At 40.8% G+C, this 21,919-nt stretch overlaps 1 protein-coding gene across 1 annotated transcript in view; it reads left to right on the forward strand.

Annotated features, from left to right (window-relative positions):
- Window positions 1–21,740, forward strand: part of PKD1L2 (polycystic kidney disease 1-like 2) — a 38,339-nt gene extending 16,599 nt beyond the window's left edge. The window contains 26 exon segments of the mRNA XM_009873394.1: window positions 1,141–1,323; window positions 2,306–2,430; window positions 3,226–3,349; window positions 4,503–4,637; window positions 5,288–5,513; window positions 5,890–6,083; window positions 6,511–6,741; window positions 6,954–7,055; window positions 7,260–7,438; window positions 7,788–7,934; window positions 8,444–8,643; window positions 8,793–9,019; window positions 9,560–9,776; window positions 10,581–10,794; window positions 11,580–11,811; window positions 12,266–12,377; window positions 12,667–12,807; window positions 13,498–13,683; window positions 14,506–14,833; window positions 15,335–15,468; window positions 16,365–16,492; window positions 16,822–16,982; window positions 18,050–18,260; window positions 19,456–19,557; window positions 20,684–20,815; window positions 21,615–21,740. Of these exon segments, the coding sequence (XP_009871696.1) occupies window positions 1,141–1,323; window positions 2,306–2,430; window positions 3,226–3,349; window positions 4,503–4,637; window positions 5,288–5,513; window positions 5,890–6,083; window positions 6,511–6,741; window positions 6,954–7,055; window positions 7,260–7,438; window positions 7,788–7,934; window positions 8,444–8,643; window positions 8,793–9,019; window positions 9,560–9,776; window positions 10,581–10,794; window positions 11,580–11,811; window positions 12,266–12,377; window positions 12,667–12,807; window positions 13,498–13,683; window positions 14,506–14,833; window positions 15,335–15,468; window positions 16,365–16,492; window positions 16,822–16,982; window positions 18,050–18,260; window positions 19,456–19,557; window positions 20,684–20,815; window positions 21,615–21,740 (4,497 nt within the window).
- The last annotated feature ends 179 nt before the right edge of the window (window positions 21,741–21,919 follow it).

Raw genomic sequence — 21,919 nt, forward strand, 5'->3', positions numbered from 1 at the left:
CCTTAAGTTTTAGTCTGAAGCATGTTAAGGTGTTATGTTTTACCTTGTAAAGCACTCTGAGAATCCTGAAGAAAAAACTGCCCAGAAGGGTGTTTCTAGAATTGCCCACATCCATTGGTCTCTGATCCACACATTGTCACAAAACGCAGACAGGCAAGCTGTCAGGGCGGTAGGAACGTGTCAGGACTCAGAGGAACTGGGCACAAATGGTCAGACTGGCCTCGCAAAAGTATTTCTTGAATCTTATCTGGCAACATGACATTATTAGTAGGTGATGCTATTTATGCATAAGGAACAAACATGCGGAAGGAAAGAACAAACTGTTGCTGGGGAAGTTTCCCAAATACGCTGGCAATGAAAAGAGCTGTCCTGATTTCTGATGTATTATACAGTTGCAGCCAGACAACAGTTTGGGAGCATTTCAGCAGTATGTGGTTAACTTTGGCAAGACAAGAACATAACTCAGATTCAGCACTCACCCTACAGTGGGGCTGCCGAGTGTTTACAGATTGTGGGAATGGATATGTCCAAGCTTGCAATGAATTTGCTTGGCTCCCTCATCACCCTGGGCTAAACGCTGGCCAGGGCTTTCACAATCACAAAGCAATCACTGGCTGCATTCGGGCACAAAGTAAAAATTGCAAAACTCATTTTCCTTGGGCACTTCATGCAGCACAAGGCCAAAGGTATTACTTGGTGTTAATCCAGTAGGGTTTGTGGAAACTAAGAGTGAAACGCGCGTGCAATTGGCAATATAGTGGGGTTTTTTTGGAGAGACCATCCAACAATATAACCTCGTTTAATACATTACTGTACATCTAAACTGTGTCCTTGCCCAGTGTTTGACAGATGACCTTCCTTCAGATGTTATTAATCTTTTTTATGGATTAAATCTGTAGAAGCAGGATGCATTTTTCAGGCCTCTATTATCTGTTAGTATAGCATCTACTATATGATCTCTATTGGCATTTCATAGTTTGAGGTACTACTGCAGCACAAATAATTATAGTAAAAACAGCATTAGCCGCAAATAGTCCCGTGAGATTACTTAAATTGCAACGTTCAGTAAATGACACAATTGCCACTTCTGTCATTCGTAGTACCAACACATATAAACTTCTCCTCTTGTTTCCCATGCAGGTGGAAGCTAGCAACACTCTAAAAGATGTCAGTGCTTCCTTGCTCGCTGTAAACACGGAGGGCAGCAGAGATGACCAGAAGCTAAAGGATGCAGCCAACTATCTATTCAATGCAGTGAGCAGTGTTCTTAAAGCTTCTGTAGATATCAGAGCTGCAAATGCTTCAGTGCCAGAGACAGAACAGGTAATTTTGGTTTGGACCAGTTTGTAGTGGACTGTGCATGAACATTTGTTTGATTTGAAAGGTTTCTGAGTTCTGCGGCCTCTTGTATTTTTAAAATGGCATTGTTTAAGGTTCATTGTGACACCATGATGGACTTGAATATCAAAGGAAACTTACCCCCAGTTAGACCTGTTCGACTGAATGGTCTGCTAATAAAGATGGTAGAAGTGTCTTAACATCTGTTACATGTAAAGCCGAAGAGCACAGAGCACTGGAGAACACAGCATGAGTGTATGACCTCCAACAGATTACGAGCACACAGGGTTTTTTTCAGATTTGTTTCTATCCCCTCCTTTCGCCTGTAATTCATAGAAGACACAGGTATTTAATATTCATGATTGGCTCCTCTACTTGAAAGTTGGAATCAGCTCTCGTTGCCCGTCACACTTATTCAGAAAGCCTGCTCTGATTTTCTGTTCAGAATTATGCAGCATGTTTATTGTCCTACACTTCCCTATCGATATGTGAATTGTCATGGTTCCCTCTGTGTGTTCCAAGGCTGAACATCCTCTAACTTACATCACTGCAAGGGAGTAAGGCATGAAATAAATCTAACCTGAGAGAAAAGGTTATGAATTGTTCAGTCTCCTCTAGGATAACACACAATTAATGTCATCAGGTCTTCTTTTGCATGAATATATTGCATTAAATTGATGTCATGTTTGTAGTGTTTCAAATTTGAACGTGTAGAAGTTATAAATAATAGAATTTAAAGTAAAAGCTGTAAGACATTAATTTGCTGTATGCAATGCTTTCATAAGAATTACAGAAACTGATTTGCCAATTCTTTCTCTGAGATAAAGAAACACATCACCAAATCTGCCATCTTTGTAAGGCTCTGAAAATAAGTATTTGTTTCTAAAATGAAGTAAAGGCATGTAATGTGCAACTTGATGATTCTGAGGAGCTTTGATGCAAGTTTCTTACTCTAATCCTTTTCCAGAGTTCAGTGTCATACCAGCTCCTGAGTACAGTTGAAAATTTACAGAGTGCCCTTCTGTTTGGGAAAGAGCCAGATGATGAACCAACAGTCATCACCACTCCCTCTGCCACCATGTACATACACAGGTAACAGGAACAGTGTCTCCCACCTACCCTCCTAAGAGTTAATCAAATTTGTCCCTAATATTTGTTACATTGTCCTTAAATGAAACCACCTAACTAAATATTGCAGCATAATGACAACTTCAACAGTGGAATGAGCTTGGACTCCAGATAGCTTTAATAACACCAGCTTTAGAAATTCTCATGCTGTATCTTTTTTGACCAACGGAGAATTTACTACTATCTCCTGAATGAGGTAGTAGTGCTTACCTTTGAAATTATGTGGAAAGCTCATGTTGTACCACTTGTGGTTTTTGTGTTTTCCAAGTTGCCAGTAGTGACATAATATACGGAATTTATGTAACTGGCTTGGCAGAAGCAAATATTATCATGAGGAGCCTGATGAGCATTCTCTATTCCTTATAATCATGCCTAAATTGTTCCCAAAAAGCCTGGTTTTCATTCACGTTTAAATGTGCATTCCAATCAAGAGCATGTTTTACACAGAAACTAGGTACATCTTTCACCTAACTACACCTAGCTGGGTACAACTTCCTAGCCAGATACACCAATTCCACTCCTTTTTTGGTGACTCTGTGGTAGCATTATGTGGCGTACTACATCAGGGACAAAATAATGCACGAAGTATTTTCTGGCAGAGTTAGAAATAGTTTTGCAAATAAGTTATACTCAGCAAGTAAGAAAGCATTTTCTCTAGCCTATGAAGTCCATGCTACTGGTGTTTTTTATCTGGTGGTTTTTTCCATATTTTAAAAAAAATTCTCTTTTATCCTGTTTTGTTTGTGTCCAACCCAACAGATTACAAACTGAAAACATGGATGGCACATCCATTAACGTCTCCATTTCCAGCTCTGCCAGCTTTACTCTCCCACCTGCTTCCTCTCTCAGTGTTTCAGGAGTTGATGAAACCGTGGATATAAGGGCAAGTGAACAGCTTTTATCTGACTCAACATGATAGACGACTTACAGTCTTGATCTAGTGGTTTTAGAATCTTTTCTTTTTTTGCAATGAATACACAAGTACAAGTCATCCCTCTTGTCATGCCGAGAAAATAATTTGAAACATTTTTGGTCAAAGAAACCTTCGTTTATCATAATTTGATGGGGTTTGTTCAGCAAGCTAAAGAGAACCAAAAGTTCAAATTCCTCCATCCCATCAGTCTCTCACATGCACTCCTGATTCATACTTGTATGGCTACAGAAGGCAACAGAATCAATCAATACCTGCAAATCTATTTGCTGTTTGCTTACATGCCGTGCTCTGAGGAGGATGCAGCAGATCAGAGCGTATATCACCATTAAAACTCAACTGCAGCACTCAAGATTCATCCCAGCTAGAAATAAACGAGTTTGAAGCACTAAGATCCTGCAGCAGACAGAAGGCCTGCAAATGTCCTGATGATATCATATCCCTCATCTGAATTACTACCTGGTGTTTTTTCCCCTCAGAACAATAGATTGCATATTATTGCTATATTTTTATCATAAAGTTTCTAAAGGCCTCTCTGGCCGATTTGGCACTCTCAGGAAATCCTTACAATATATGCAAAAAATGCAACTTTTTCATTGTGTATTTTCCAACTCTGCTAAAAAATACCCGAAGTCCACTGAAACCAGTGGAAACACACACATTGTCTTACCTGGGCACTAGAAGAGGTTCCTGAATCCTCTCATTGGACCGACAACTCTAACATACTCTTGTATGCATTGCTATCATAGCACAAATAGACTTCTGCTGGCCACGGGCCAGATTTGGTGGAGTTACTTTCGAAGGAGGCTTATGGAATTGTGTCTTGGTATCTGGTGTCTAAAAGACAAAAGGGTTACTATGAATGGAAGCAATAAGCATTGCTGTACATATATCACATTTCAGACCCAAAATCACTTTCAAGGTTTGTATCTGAACTACCTAAGAGATAAGGCAGCTCCTAATTTAAATGTGGATGCAGCCTTCTTTTAAGTCAAGTGTTGTTTGGATTTGAGCTCAAGCTCTCTCTACTCAGCAATTTAGAATGTGAATATAATGAAATATTGACAATACCTCAATTGTCTAACTGTGTATGTCTTGCTATTAGATGGTGAGTTTTGCCATGAATCCCTTTTACTCCAGCAACACCAGTTTTGACATCAGTGGAACAGTGGGAGGTCTAACTCTTACTGGTCTGGATGGCTTGATCATACCAGTCAGCAATCTCAAAGAGAACGTTGAGGTAAACCCACAATTTTCTATCCCTCTCCCTCTTTTCTCATTATCATCTTCTGTGAGGTGACTGCAAGTGGTGGTAATGTTCACTGTGTTACATAATGGAATCATGGTGTCTGCATTTGTGACAGAAGAATTTTTGTGAGGCGACAAATGAAATACATAACAAATATTTCCGTCTTTTCTTAAAAAAGAGGTGTCTTATTCTTCATTTAAATGGATGTGAGAATGCTAATGGTTGTGGAAAAACACTCCAGATTACAGTCATCCCAAAGCAGGTTGTAATGTCTGATTTCATCATCCAAAACCTGTATGTTCATATTACTGCTGCTTGGGTTTCCTAACCGATGTACAAGCTGGCATTTAAATCATTCACATAGGCACTTCATGGGGGCAGTGTTTCAGTCATAATCTCAGCTCTTAGTTCAGAAAGGCACCAAGAGCCATCACTTTGTGTCTACAGAGGTTTCGAACAAACTTTTCAGAGGTTAGCTGACAGTATCAAAATAATTACTTTGAAGCCACTATTTTTGCTGGCCAAGCTTTCCCTGTGTAATGAAAAGAGATTATCTAGCATGTGGCTATCGTTGTGCTTATAGATAACTGGAGGAACATGCTTTGCTGTATTCAAAGCTATGTCTTTCTCTTTAAAACCAGATAATGTTACCAAGACTTTCAACAACTAAGGAAGATAAGATTCTGTTGAATCTGGGAAATTTCAGTGCTTTCCAAGCCAATGTTACCTCAGAAAACACATCTATAGTGATACACTTGGAATGTGAACAGGACATTCCACTAATGCTCTACTTAGGGTATGGTTCTCGCCCAAACGAAACTAACTACGATATGAAAAATCATCTGCTCTGTAAGAAAACTACTGCAGGTAAGATAACTCGGTAGTGACCCATGACCTTGTGCATTCTGAGCTTACGTAGCTAAAAGATTTCACCACCCAATAGCAAATGCAGTCACTATGGGGGGTGCTCACTCACAGCTCAACAGCACATGTGTTTGCAGAATGAGCCTTGACCATGAGTTCAGATGTCTTAACTGGAAAGAAACCTCTCAGAGGAGTTTCAATCTGTCATGCTTCATGGTTCCAGTCTCTAGTATACAGTGGTCACTAACAGGAGCAGAGTGGGTTGCTAAGAATCATGTCACACCTGTTTCTTCAGTTTATTTATTATATGCAACACAGCTCTATAATCCCAAATTAGCATTTCTATACGTACACTGAAACTAAAATATTTATGTTTAAGGTGAGACAAACACCTGGGTTCTTAGCCCAGAAGAACTCATTTTTGGAGAGGGAACCTACTATTTCATGGTTTTACAAGACACGGGAACGGACTCGACCGTCTATGACAGGCTAACTATAGCTGTCACTTGCTTTGCATCCCGCTGTGTGTTTTGGGATGAGCACCAGGGGAACTGGAACAGCTATGGATGTCATGTAAGTAGAGCAAAACAAAACAATGTTTACATGATATACTTCAAAGCCAGCCCTTATAACCACAATCCTGTAGTAAAATGATAACACTGAACTCTCATCATAAAACAAGATCGTTCTGAGATGTTTTAGTAGACTGAAGAAGTTTAGTCATACTGGACTAAACTTCAAATTACCCTTCTATTTCAATTTCTTGGGATGGGCTTCTATATGAGGAGAAATGGAACCACTCTGACAAGGCTGTATTTTATTACAGTGCCTGTTTCTGGCTAGACATTAGAATTGATATCCCTTACTGGAACTTTTTTTTTTTCTATATAGCAGTTCTCCATGCTAACTTACTGATCTCAGCTCTGTCTTTCCATTTGCTTGTAACTTATCTAATACTTTGAAGACAAATGTTTTATCGGGAAATCTCTCTGGTTTTCAGGTAGGACCAAAAACAAATCCTAGAAGCACACAGTGCCTCTGCAACCATCTGACCTTCTTCGGGAGCTCCTTCTTTGTCATACCCAATGCCATAGATGTTAGCAAAACTGCAGAGCTATTTGGTACATTTGTGGACAACCCCGTGGTGGTGACAACTGTAGGATGCATCTTTCTGATATATGTGCTTGTAGTTATTTGGGCTCGAAGGAAAGACATCCAGGATGATGCCAAAGTAAGTCTTCAGCTAATAAAGGCTGAATGTATTTAGGCCAATTCCCACTTTGCCTAGGCTGTTTTAATAGGAAGTCTTCAACCATGCCTACTCCCTTCCCTGTAACTCCCTATTTACTGGTAAGTACATGCATTGTTCACGAGATACACAGCCTTAAGGAATCCATACTAAGAGAGCAGCTAACTCCCTATTTGTATCATGTCACTCTGCAGGTGAAAATCACAGTACTGGAAGACAATGACCCCTTTGCTCAGTATCGTTATCTTGTGACAGTTTTTACAGGACATCGCCGTGGGGCAGCCACAACCTCCAAGGTATCAATGGCAGCATGTGGCAAGACAGTTTTTCATTCATTTAGAGAACTAAGTGAATAATGGAGCACCTGAGGCTACTAAACAGGATGGCTCAAATGCAATACCTAAGCAAGAAAGTCCTTAGATTTGATGAAAGCAGAAAGAGAAATAATCATACATCTGATCAAGATGTGGAACTGTTCATTGTGCCATCTTATTCTCCAGGTGACTCTCACCCTGTATGGACTGGAAGGAGAGAGTGAGCCACACCATCTAACTGATCCTGATACACCAGTTTTTGAACGAGGAGGAGTGGATGTTTTCCTGCTCTGTACATTTTTCCCTCTTGGGGAACTGCAGAGCATTAGATTGTGGCATGATAATTCAGGGGGCAGCCCATCCTGGTAAGTGGAGATCTGGAGGTCCTGAGAAGTAAAGATCCACAAATACATTTTTATAATGATAACAGCTTTCCCATTCTAGCACTTGAAAATTATCCGTTCTATAGTTCTAGAAAGGAAAGAAGCATTAGTTTCTCATTTTTGCAGATGAATAGATCAAATCATAAACTGCAGGATCAGGAGTGCTTCCTGTATCCTGTGTCCAGTACGGGATGGGATCTGTTCTGTGTCCTGCAGTTTAGACACAACCTAAGAAGCTGAAGGCCAGAGTGTGCCCTCCACAGTCCTGTCGACTCCTGAATTTCCTACCACTTAGTTACATATGAACGTGCCCTGTATTTTTTTCCACCAGGTACGTGAATCGAGTATTGGTCCATGATCTGGCATTGGATCAGAAATGGTATTTCCTCTGTAACTCTTGGCTAGCTGTTGATATTGCAGAATGTGTCCTGGATAAAGTGTTCCCAGTGGCTACAGAACAGGACATGAAGCAGTTCAGGTACCTTCTATTTTATGGACTATTTATTCTTGATAGCAATCAGCCTTGAAAAGCAAGTATGCAAAAAAGATGAAACCCCTAGACAAAAATGAAAATGAGGGAGATCTTTACATTGCCCTCAAAGGGCTCTGAACAAGGAAAAGAGGAAGGATGATTAAGTAAGTCTAATCGTTACCCTAACAGTAATACCACGCTGGAAGTATTGGTGTTGAAGGACAGCCTGAAGAGACCTACAGAAAACCAAGCAACTTCTCTTATGTGTAATTTCCCTAATAATTTATACGGAAACTGCTCACAATTAGCTTTTCCTCCATGGTGTGGCTAGAAGGAAAGGGCATAAGTAGCTATGACCATTCCATGCAAATCAAGTTATGATATTTGGTAATTTCTCCATTATTACTTCTTCTGATAGTGGCTATAAGCATAAATAAGTCAGGACTCTGAAATACAACTTGATTCTTCCCTCTCCTTTCTAAGTATCCATTTGATTTCCCTCTCTTCTTTCCCAGCAATCTGTTTTTCATGAAGACTTCCAAGGGTTTCCAGGATGGGCACATCTGGTACTCAGTTTTCAATCGTTCCCCACGAAGCTCCTTCACACGAGCCCAGCGCGTGTCATGTTGCTTCTCACTGCTTCTCTGCACCATGCTGACCAGCATCATGTTCTGGGGAGTGCCAAAGGATCCAGCTGAGCAGAAAATGGATTTGGGTAACAATCCTCATAATTGTTTGGGCAGGGAAATAGAGAGACAGCAAAATCTAGAAGCAGGACAGTTGAATAAATGGCCTTTTTCATGAGAGAGAGATCAGATGGTCCTGGGGTTATTTTCACTCATCCCCTCTGTTTGATCTTGACAGGCAAGATCGAGTTCACGTGGCAGGAAGTGATGATCGGCTTTGAGAGCTCCCTCCTCATGTTCCCCATCAACCTGCTCATTGTGCAGATCTTCAGGAACATAAGATCCCGGCCAGCCACGCAGGGGAGAGATAAGAAGCCTGGAAAGAACGGTCGAGTGTCCCCAAGCTTACCTCCCAGCCCACAGGTCACCGACGCTGTCTCACTCACCCCAGAGGCTGTGATCAAGGCAAGTCCCAATGGCTGCTCCCCAGGGAGCCCTGCACTGCCCTCTGAGGCCACGCTCTACCTGACATCCCCCGAATCCCAGGAGAAATCCCTGTCAGATGCCCCATTCTTAAGGGAAAAGCCAATCATGAACTGGTGCAAAGCACTCATTTACTCATTTACGTTAAAATCCTGACTTCATTAGGATCTGCCTATATGCATCCCAGCCCTTGCAGCCCTTGCAGTGTGACTCAAATGGCTGTGTTCAAGGGTTAAAACAAACATTAAGCAAGTCAGTGAAGATAAAAGGGATCATAGACCCAGTCTTTGTCAGCTTAGGTCCTCAGGCAGGTAGGTAAGCTGTATTTCTGAATCCTGAAAGCTGCCTTACTCAACTCTTTGAAGTCTGCCTGGCACATCCAGCACTGCAGGATGTGCTATCCTTACCCATTCTGGAAATTTTAGCAATTGGTGAAGCTCCTGGCCAGTGGGGCCTTCAGATCACATCAGCTTAAGTCACAGTAGCCAGGGTCACTGCTGTGTTGCTGCTGTTTTTTTCTAGGACATAAGAAGAATTGCCAACTCACTCTTTAAAGCCCTGAAGATTCCATCTCTCACTTCAGTACCAGAACTTGGAAAATCAACTAACATCAACACGCTTTTGGCATTGGTTGAGGACATCATCTGCCAGCAGAACAGAGCTGGGCAGGAGTTTTATGATGAGAGCAAGAAGAAAGATAACCCTATAACTGTCACACTAGGTGCTATGGATATACAAGGTAAACAACACAGTGTGACACGCCTTTGTCGTGAAAATGACAGTAACGCTGGATGTGATGACCCAAGCTCTTCTTACATTCTGACTCAAAGGCGATTACAGAATCACAGAATACTTGAGGCTGGAAGGGATCTCTAGAGATTTAGTCCACCACCCTGCTCAGAGCAGGGTCAGCTGGAGCAGGCTGCCCAGGATCACATCCACTGAGTGCATAACCGAGTAAAGACACTGTGAGATCCCTATCTCTCATGCTGTAAATAAAATGTTAGCTATCAGCCTGGATTGGAAGCAGGATCAGTATCTAATACCATAAAGATTCACAAATATCAGTACTTTCACAGTATTTTTACCATATTCTTTTTTTTCTTCTTGGCCTTATGCTGTTGTTTCTTTTGGTCTGACTCTTAGACATTCATTTATTTTCAGTTAAACAAGAATATATAATTAAACAATCCCACTGATTTCATTAAGACTCACATTTGGTTTTTTCCAAAAAAAGCTACTAATTGCACAGGTAAACTATGAATGAACCAACACTTGATCTTATCTGACTTCTCTGTTCAGGTTTTAGGGCCTCTGTCTTACTAAGCTGCCTTCTGGCAACAATTCCAGCCCATTCCAGCAGAGGCTCTAGTACTAAAGCTGCTTTTATCTGTCCCTTCAAATCTTACTTTTCACTTTGTCACATTCATAATCCTGAGCTCCAGTTCTGCTACCCTTTGTACAGAACAATATTTTAGTCTAGAAACAGCTAAGCTGATGTTCTTTTAAATCAATTAATTAAATAATAATTATTTGCCTGCAGAAAAAACAAGAAGCCCAACTCCAGAGAAGGGAACGTGTGAGCGACTGAAATACAGCGATTACAATCGCTGCTTGTACATGCAACTCCAGCGTGTAGAGATGGAACTGGAATTACTGGGCCCCCATAAATTTCAGATGCCTCAGAGTTACACACAAGCCGTTCGCCAAGTTCAGCACATGAAGAACCTCCTGGAGAACCGGATCTGCTCATCGGTGTCCCTCAGTGAGAGGTAACCTAGTTCTCATCTCATTCTCCATAGAAGTAAATTCAGGTCATGAATTCAAAACTGGTCAGGGTAACGGAGCCCAAATAATTACTGCTTAATATGTGCTAGATAACCACTATTATAACTGTAGAAACACGTTTTACTACTATACTCTTGTAGGAGCAATGAAGAAATTTCAATGTGCTGTGAACTGCACACAAAAGCAATAATGACAGATCATTGCTCTTTGTTATTTTTGCCTCCAAAATTGAATGTTATGATATAATGTCACATGATAGCAAAGGGCCAGGATAATCACTGAACTCCAAACTCTTACAAGTCTCTTAAAACGTATGGATAAAGGGAAATTATTAAGCAGACAAAGATATTTCAGTGAAATATGATAATTAAGTTGTTGTATTGAAAATAGCAATAATTATCTCTCTGGCTTTTATGGTGATCACAAGAAATGTATCCAGCAGCTAAAATGCATGCATGGTTTTATTTGTCAGTATTTCTATTGGAGGTTTAATTATGCATAAACAGAGGAGTAAATAAGCCCACTATATTTGTGTTGATTTTAGCTGATCTCTGCACACTTCCTCATAGTTTGCTGACTGTACTTTTGCTGTCAATATATCCTATATAACTGCATTAGTTAAAAGAATTTAGAATATTTTGATTGAGATTTTAAATCATAGAATGTTGCCTACCCCCACTGAAACCAAAGATTCTAACTTTGGCTTCTGTTCCACCACACACTGATTTTTTTTCTCTTATGGTTGACTCTCAAGGTGGTCCCTTGCTCCAAGCTTCTCCAGCGATGGCAAGAAAAGTTCTTCTTCCAAAGGACTGCCCTGGTGGTTTGGGTTCATTGCTTGGTTCCTTGTTGCAGCCACCAGCAGTGTATCTGCATTCTTCACCATGCTCTATGGGCTGCATTACGGCAAGGAAAATTCCATCAAGTGGCTGATCTCCATGGCCATCTCCTTCTTGGAAAGTCTTTTCATCACACAGCCCTTGAAGGTGAGATCCTTGGCAACACAGTCACTGGCTGATATGAACTCATTCTGCTATAATTTCAGGAAGACAATGTAATGTGTTCTGAAGTACCACAGGATTTAACATGTAAAATGAGAAGTCTTTGCCCTTAACATAAGAGCTAGCAGGTGGCTTACAGAGTTCTGTTGTCTTTTGCTGGCATTAACTCCATTAGTCTCATCTCCCTTGTTTTGTCAGAGTTTAATACCTGATGAGCTTTCTGACCAGGGAAGATTTGCCATACCATGAAATCAGTTGAGCTGGGCAGACCCCGGCACTATGCACTGTTCTCTTGTTTATGAGCTTCAGCTGCAGGAGTTCAACAAAGCCAAAGCACTGTTGTCCTCCCGCAGTGCCTGGATCCAGAGGGACCCAGGTCAAAGCCTGAGTTTCTTTATATGAAAGAGCACATGGTGAGTCTAGAGCTAATTCCTTCCAGGTGCTGGGATTTGCTGCTTTTTTTGCTCTGGTTCTGAAGAAAGTGGAACACGAGGATGAAGAAAACACAGCTATTGATGGGCCTCTATCTGCATCAGGTAACTGTCTGTAAAGTGAGAAACTCTTAAAGAAAGTGTTCTCCAAGCTTCTGGAGTGCTTTATACACAAATACGTGCCTCACAGGTCAGTGGAGGAATTCACCAGGCCTAAGCCTAACACACTCTGTTTCTGAGCTCCTTCTCACCTTTTGCCTTACTATACCAGTTGTTTATATCACATTCCCTGTCTCCCTAAGGGAAGGCATTAAATAGAAATGTTTCCTTATATTGTCCAAAAAAACCCTCAAAGCAGGGCATGGATGATCTGTCAACTAATTTCAGAGTTTACTGCTCTCGCTTGCAGGTGATTCAAACCGTTTCTTTGGAGCCCGTCGGGACAGTAAAAGCAATATTTACCAACCCCCTCTTGCAGCTGATGTGGAGAAAATGAAGATCAGCTGCATGAAAGAGCAGAAGGCATTTGCCCTCATCAGAGAAATCCTGGGTATTACCCATACGTAGATTATCTTCTTTTATTCAGTAATATTCATCAGTATTCCTACATAAATGAAAATATTGTTCTCTTGGGTGAAAAAGTTTTGGCATATCTTTAACTTTCTGCCAGCCATTGTGATGTAGAGACAAGCTGTTCAGTTGCAGCTGGAGCTGAAAGGAGGTAGGAATGTTAGCTGGAGATAAAAGTGTAACTAAGGCTTGAGTTTATGGTAAAGAAACACATTACATACACATGACAGGGTCAAGAAAAGTTAGAAGGGGTAGAAGCAGGAGGTCAACTGTTAAATGAAGTTGAAATCAAAGGAGCAGATGGAGACCATCTTTCTAAAAGCAAGTAGTATGTCTAGATAATGACTTATACCCCAGTTTTCTTTCTTCTAAAAACAACAGGAAAAAAAATTACCTCAGCTTCACTTGGAACATATTTAGACTACACATTTTATTTAAAGCTGCATTACTACAGGTATTCAGCTAGCTTTCCCATTTATTTTCTTGACCGCCACTCATATTCCAAATATGATGTGTTTAAACTGCAGCATGTTGAAGTAGCTTGTGTAAATTCATTAGCGCTCGTCCTTAGCCTAATAAGTGATGTCAAGAGTAACCTTTCATGCAATCTATTTTGAACAGCAGTGTTAACTGTGAGCTCACAGGTACTCTCTTCTTGTTTTTTTCCCAGCCTACCTGGGGTTTTTATGGATGCTGTTACTGGTTGCCTATGGGCAGAGAGATCCCAATTCCTACTACTTAAACAAACACATCGAGAACAGCTTCACAGATGGATTCCACGATGTCTACAGCTACCGGGATTTTTTCACATGGGCAAACACCACCTTAGTCAAAAATCTTTATGGATCGTATAAAGGTGCAGAGTCACATTATTTCACTTCAGCTTGCCGGATTCTGAAACATTATCTTTAATACATCTCCCTAACTTGCCCATGCATAGTTGACCAGAAGAAGAGGCTGTGAGTGCATAAGACTGCTGTGGGTTCTTATACTATGAGTACCAGTGGATAACAAAACTCCCACAGCTTGACCCCAAGTTTAACATGCCCTGATATTTTCCTTATCTTTAATATAAGCTGAAACTTTCTCCACTATAATTTTATATTTTTCACATTTTACATTACTTATTCCAGATATTCTGATATATGCCTCAGTTTTACACGAGTGTCTTTCCATAATTAAAAAAAAAAAAAAAGGCAGATAGGTGGCACTACAAAGCTGTTCTTTCGGAGAGCTCTGTTTGCATCATGACTTAGGTCAGTGTGAAGGCTAATTATTCAACATCACCATGTTTCTATATAGTCACATCCAGTAATAAATATGACCCATTTCCCAGCTCAGATTTAAGAGTTCATTGACCAGCTGTGGCCAACTGAACACTACAAACAGCTGCTCCGCAGTGTGACTTGAGGCAAGTCACTTTTCCAGACCTTGGTTTCCTTTTGTATAAAACAGATGGATAATGATACTGTACTCTATTATCTATGGATGTTATCTAAGAATGCAGTTCAAATCAACACAAGGGTTTAATTTTTCATGACTATTTTGCTGACACTGTCTTTTAGGAAAAAAACATCTATAGCAAAATATTAATGCATCAGTGAATCACAAATGAGATGAAATATTATTAGTAGTTCTGTTCTATTGCCAGTGCTGCTCTTTTTCATCTCCCGTTTAGGATTCATTACGGATGGCAATTCCAAGCTGGTGGGTAGCGCTCGAATTCGCCAAGTAAGAGTGAAAGGAGACACCTGCCCTATTTCTCCTAAACTCCAGCATGTGATTCATGAATGCCATGCCCCATATTCTCTTCAATCGGAAGACACATCAGATTACGGGGAACACTGGAATACTTCGGTCTTCAATAACTCCTCTGCCTTCAGCTCAGCATGGCAGTATCAGAGCCAGTCCAAACTGAGGGGGCAGCCCAGCTGGGGCAAACTTGCCGTTTACAGGGGAGGGGGATATGTGATTCACTTGGGAACTGATCCTAAGAATGCCTCCAGGTACCACTTGTATCCCTGTAAATTATTCATATATCTGCTGTAGTGTCAATGATGCTTTTTTCCCTGTGTAAGTCATTTCAGATTGCATTTCCTTGTCCTGCTGTGCACTGTGCTGAATATTGTAGAAAATACTGTCACGCCATCATTGTAGTTTATGTTCCCATCATCTTGCTCCATGATAGGTAAGAACCAGGGTTCAAAATTAGAACCTTTTTCTCCTGACATATATGAGGCAAATGATCAGACACCTGAGGCATCTCAGGTTTAGCACTGGCCAGTATCTGGTACTGCTTCTCCAGAGGAGCCAAAAAGAAACTTATCACCTAGACTAATGGTACAAATAACCCCCACCTCCAGACCTGACAGACCAGACGTCCTCTTTAACATCTTACCTCTGGTTTACTCTTCCTCTGTGATAATATCTGAACACTCCTATACTCCATGTGATACTGCCTCTTCCCTGTGTGAGTTAGATCACTTGCTACACATATTTTTTTGCAGAATTCTCCAGTACCTTTTCAACAATGTCTGGCTTGACACCTTCACAAGAGCAGTGTTTGTTGAATTTACAGTCTACAATGCCAACGTGAACCTCTTCTGCATTATAAGCCTGATGTTTGAAACCAATGCTTTAGGTGAGAACCTTTTTTAAGTTACACATTTCTGAAGACAGCAAGCACTGCACCTACAGGCTACAGATTTACAGGCTGTTAACCTAGTTCTTTAGTCAATAAACAGAAGTGTTTTAATAAATCTAATCATGGCAGAATCGATACAAAATTTGTAAACCATTTAGGAAAAATGTAGTATCACAGTAGTACAGACCATAATGGAGTATCTTATGTTTGCTTATGCTGTGATCACCTGCTGATGAAGAAAATGTGGTACTGAAACTTAGTCTCCAGAATTCACATAAGCAGAACAAGAAAAATTATGTTTCCTAATCATTTTGGTTAATCAATACCATATTAAGAGAAAAAGTACAAATATCAGAGTCTGCCTTTTTTGTTCCAGAAGACTTCCAATACATCTAATATTCCATTAGCCAAGTAATCATATAACGCATAATCTGGATACAACAAAGAAAATAGTGAAACTAGATTCTAGGTTGAAGGCCATAGAAAATATTTAATTTGAGCAGCAGCCTCCTTCAGGTCTGTCCCAGATACTGGAAAATATCTAAACCAGACCAAAAACTGAACTAATTTTCTTCTTAGAATAAGATTCAGATTTACATCTCCAGGTCCTCCATTTCTACATTTATAGTCCAATCCAAATGCAGCCCTGCTGGTATTAATGTCATACTATTATATAAAAGAGCACTATCACTCTAAAAACTACAGACTGCCTAAAATACTTAGTTGAGGAAAATTTCAAAGAACACTTAGGAGGCCACTCTCGTTGGATTCAGTCTCACACTGATGTGAATGTGAGTACATTAAGTCTTACTGGTGAACCCAGTTGTCTGAATGAAAACAGCAAGATCTAACTCTTATAGCACGGAGGTGAATGAACATTGTTTGCTTTTTAGGGGCCTTTTTCACGAGCGCAGAGCTGCAAAGTGTCCGGCTTTACCCATACACCAAGAGCCTCCACATCTTTGTCGTTGCAGCAGAAGTAATTTATTTCCTCTTTATTGTTTACTACATGACAGTACAGGTGAGACCTGATGGAAAGTTCAGCTGACAGCATCCCCTTGTGTCTGTTTTTGATTTTGCTCGCGAATATTTTAGGACTGTACTTCAGTAGTACTGCTGCTGACTTGCACCAATAACAACTGAATCAGATACTGTATTTGTATTAAATGATAGGACGGTGACATTTTATTTGACTTGTTTCTTTTGACAAAGATAATGAGAAATTAGTGCAACACACAGTTTTATCGATGTGCAGTAGTCTGCTCTAGTGCGAAGAGGATAGTCCCAATCTTCAGAGTATTGTATGATACAGACTTACAAGATCGAAACAGTAGAACTCTCTTTACACAGGGAAGACTGATGAAGACTCTGAGCTGGAGATACTTCCACAGCAAGTGGAATCTCCTGGAGATGGCCATCATATTGATTAGCTGGAGTGCCCTGTCAGTGTTTGTGAAGCGGACAGTCCTTGGGACCCGAGACATCAGCTATTACCAAGAACACAAAGAGGAGTAAGTACTAACACTAGTTAGTGCATCCTTTGTCCTTGCTACTTGAATAAACTTGCTATGAAGAAACAAACCTCTTTTTCCTCTTCCCAGAGAGCAGCTTGTCTATGCTAGATAATGGTAGCCTGTATGGCTATACTCATGAATGATGGAAGGATTTTAGGGCTTAGATGTGTGTCAGCAATAGGATTTCCTTCTGATATTGTTCTAATAAAATCCAGCAGCCTTGAGCAGCAAGCTCCCTGGCCTAGCTGCTACTTCCCTATCTGCATCACCCTCTTCTGAATCATCAAGCCTTTCTGCTACAGGGCATCCAAAATGGGACTCAGTATTCCAGACGCAACTTTGCAAGTGCTGAAGGAGAGGAAAGAACAAACACTTCCTCTAACCGCACAGCTACTTTCTTGCTAATACAGCACGCATGTATCATATAGGTACACCGCCTATGCTAGATCAGCACACACAATGTATAAAAGCTTTCTGTGGTCGCCTCTGTTGTAAGCAAAATCATAAGCACAATGAACACTAACTACAAGTACTAAGTATTTTTCAGCTAACATTAAGACCTGACTCTCCACAGCCACAGATCTCAGCTCTGACCTCCAATCTTTCACTTAATGCTTCACAGCACCTTCTCACACATGTTGCTGGAAATCAGCTAATCCTGTCGCAGCTAGTGCACCCCGCTAGCTGCACCGCAGCAGGAAGCCCACCCTCCCAACTACACATGCACAGGAGAACCTGTCTCCCTTTCCAAGGGTCAGCATTCGACAGTCAGTTTGCATTAGCTGCCTTTACACTGTCACTTGCTAGAAGTGAGCAGCATTTGGGCTAGACCCTCTATTCAGCTCTAGTTAAGGCTGATAAAAAGCTGTCACATACAACTGAGCGTTCTGTGTGCACGCAGCAGGAAGTACAGGCAGGGACATTCAAGCAAGAGCTCCAGTTAGCTCTCCATTGAGAACGGGGATGGAACGACTGGCTTTTCCAGCATGCTCATGTATGCACTTCAAAGGCTTCTGTGTGCAAGGTCTATTACATCTTTTCTTTTTTTTTTTCTCCCCTAACAGTTGTGTAAGCTTTAATGAAACAGCAAGAGCTGATGCAGTTCTTGGCTACCTGATCGCGTTCCTAGTGCTTCTCTCCACAGTGAAACTGTGGCATCTCCTGAGGCTCAACCCTAAACTGAACATGATCACTTCAACCCTAAGGAGGGCATGGGGCGATATCTCTGGATTCATCACCGTTATCGCGATCATGTTCCTTGCCTATTCCATTGCTGTGAGTACCACTGCAGTTTCTGTTGTCTGCATCCAGGTGCTGCCAAGTTAAATGAATTATTTCTGAATGCTGAAAGCAATGTTGCTTTGAAACGTAAAACCGAACGAAGCCGCCTATCTAAACCATAGGTTAGCAGCTTGGAGCCCAATTCTTCAGTACAAGTAAAAGTGAAGTTAAAATAGCCACTTGTCTGGTTTTTGCAAACTGAAATTTAGTACAAAAATCAAGAACTGAGACCAAAAAAATGGTTTCTCTGTGTAATAGGTGTGACAAAGAACTAAGTACAGGAAAAAATGATTTTCTGGATAAAGCTCAAATTGGGAAGACTGCAGAAAGTGCCATTTTCTTTTTGCCTAGTTTTTAATTGGGAAATAATTATTTTTCTGCCTATTATAGGAATACTTATTATGCAAAGAAAATTATATTTTCATTCTAATGAGACTAAAGAATTATTGTAAAAGTAGAAACTACCTGGGCCACATCCACACTGTCTTGTAAAGGGCAGCCCTGCAACAAACGAGATCTGCTGCCTGACTTCATGTTCCTCATCTTCCTCCAGCACTGACACTCTAGCCTAAATCTAGCTTTAGGCAATGCTGTGGCCATAAACTTAGCAAGTAAAACAAGTGGTGGGATCAGTTCCATGACCAAGCCTGTTGTCACATCATGCGAGCACTGGAGCCGCGAAAGAAAGAGGCAGCAATCTGTACATAGGGATGGAGACAAAGGTGAGAGCACAGCAGCTCCCGTTTAAATCAAGCAGGCTGCCTGTTGGGAAGGATCTGTGCACAAGTGTCTGTGACTATGATTGATCCAGTCAGTAACGCAGGGGTAAATCTAGTACTTAGAGGTGGTCTAAACTACCTCCCCGATTTTGTCATGCAGCTGCAGGTTTTTTACGTTATCTAGTGGCAAGCTGAGCAGGTGTAAGACATTCTTATATCTAGGATAAAAGGCCTTAGATCTAAATGCCTTCAGAAAGCATGAATTCAGTTTTTAGCTCTAAGTTAGTCTTCTGTGATCTTGAGTTGGATTTCCCCTGTTTGTAAAAGAATCCCACCTAAAACAAAACAAAAAAAAGCTTTGTGGCTCTGATCACCCAGCAGGAGGGCTTTCCCTGACTACAGCAGTCAGCAGCTGACTTTGCGGCAAGTACTCTGATCATGACATACGAAATGCCTTTTTTCATCTGCAGACAAACTTGATATTTGGCTGGAAGCTCTACTCTTACAAAACTCTCTTGGATTCAGCAGAGACCATGGTCAGCCTTCAGCTGGGAATCTTCAACTATGAGGAGGTAACACCTCTAATTTTGAGAAGTTTATCACTGTGTAATTAGCAGCTCATCTATCAAATATGCTTTGAATCAGCAAATAGAACAACTTCCAATTAGTGCTAGACATTAATCTAATTTTGCAAACTCCAGTCTCCTAAAGCAGCCACTTTTTCTCATCAGACAAGGAAAAAAGCACCAAGTGAAATACATCTCATATCCCATTTTGACCATCAGTAGACTCATAATGAATATTTCATTGAGCAAGGTGCTCACATTTTAACTAGATGCGTTACACATTGACTACAGAAAGTTTTGAGCAGTTTCCTTGGAAAGCTACAGACACAAATGTGAACAATGTCCTGCATTTGTTCCGAACACACACTCATCAGCTTCTCAAGAAAAGCAAGGCCTTCCACAAAGGACCTTCCTATTATGCTTGTTTTTATTATTCTTGGCTTTTTCATTAAGTTCTTTCAAATATTACAGCATCCTTTGAACAGCTCTTTGTGGGTTAAGCTGGTTCTTGAACATCTCTGACTGTAAAGTCCTCCTTCACAGATGTTTTCAGACCATGGATCCAACTGGATATGGGTAGCTTTGAAGATCAGGAATTGGGCACAAAGTTTTTCACCTCTACATACCACTCATGTTGTTAATCATTAAAATAAATTCTTGTGTTATAGCTTACATGAATATGAGGTTTTTGGATTTTTATTCAACCCTTAGTTTATATGTGTCTGTGACAGTCTGACTGGGATTCTTTGTAAAGCATAAAATAAAATAAAACCATCTATTCTTTGAAAGCTACGCCATGAAGAAGCTTCACGTGTTCTGTGGACAAACAGATCTCCAGGCTTGTAAACTTTCACATGAAACTTTCGTACCATTCCAATCAAATGCAAATACTTAAAAACCTGCAAATATTGCCCATATTCATATATCCTATATGTAAAATATTCTATCACCTTTTTACTATATCATATCAAGATAAGAAAGTGACTAAAGGAGAAAATTTACATATAGCATAATCTGCCACAGGGATTTTCAGAGAGAAAAACTCCTTACGTGTCTTAACTGCTTGTATGTATGCTTTTTTGGTTTGTTTTTACAATCTAAATAGTGATGTCTTACCTTATGAATACTACAGGTCTTGGACTACAATCCAGTTTTAGGCTCCTTCTTAATTGGATCCTGCATAATTTTCATGACATTTGTGGTACTTAATCTGTTCATTTCGGTGATTCTGGTTGCTTTTGGTGAGGAGCAGAAGCACTACCAGGTGTGTTCATCTAAGCCCTTCTGCTATTTTTAAACACTTACTGTGTGTGTGTTATTTCTCATGATTTGGGTATTCCACCATCGGATGAAACCCAGGTAAACTCAGTCCAGTTCTTAAGAAGTCAACTTTTACTCATAAAGCACACTTTTTCCAGATTTACACTGTGAGTTCCTGTTCAGATTTAGTACAAGATCTGATTTGTAGCCTTCTGTTTGCATATTAAATCCAGCAAAAAAGCCTTAAGACTTGTGCCTGGCTCCATTGAAATCAAATCTGCTACCAAAGTCCTTTAAAAACATCGCTGTGAGTGCCTGATGCTTTCAAGCTATTGATAGCATGGCATGAAATCCAGCTTAGTGCTGCAGTAATGTCCAAAATTCCCCTATGTTTTACACGAAGTCAAGGGAGATGAAAACAAATCACGGGGGCAATAGAAAACAGGATATATTTAGTTTCTCCCATTTGCTTGGTCTAGAAATGCCGGGTGGCTCGCTGTATATCACCCCAGCTGTATGGTGGCTGGCGAGTGAACTCCAGGCTTCTGTGGCAAGAGTTCCAAGGGCTGTGACAGCCAAACTTCTGTAAAGTCTGTGCTCACTCATGCTCACCTGGGACCTTTGTCCTGATAAAAATATGGGCACGAGGCTTTGCTTTGGGAGTTACTCACGCTCTGCTTAGACCAAAAGCTGAATTATTTCACCTCAAGTAGAGCTTTTCTCTTGCTGCCTTCTGCAGCTTCAGCAGTGACCATACGCGCTCGTGGCCTGCACATCTGAGTAACTGCTCCTTGTTGTTTCAGGCTTCAGAAGAGGAGGAGATTGTTGATCTCATGCTAATGAAACTTTTCAGTTTCTTTGGCATTAAATGCAAGAAGGAAGAGAAGCCAGTCACTAACGACCAACCGGAACCACCTGCCAAGGGCTGAGTGCAAACCACAAGGAAAAGTCGCTTTGTGAGCGAAAAACGGACCTTTTAAGCCCCAGCGCCGCACCGAGCTTTTGTCGTGCCTTGTGCCTAGAACGCTCAGCCATCATTAAGTAGAAGCGTCGCTGACGTGCTGCTTTGGACTATTCGCTAGGAAATACCGCCAAGCCTAAGATGAGG

This window comes from Apaloderma vittatum, unplaced genomic scaffold (genome assembly GCF_000703405.1).
Source record: "Apaloderma vittatum isolate BGI_N311 unplaced genomic scaffold, ASM70340v1 scaffold11137, whole genome shotgun sequence".
NCBI lineage: Eukaryota > Metazoa > Chordata > Aves > Trogoniformes > Trogonidae > Apaloderma > Apaloderma vittatum.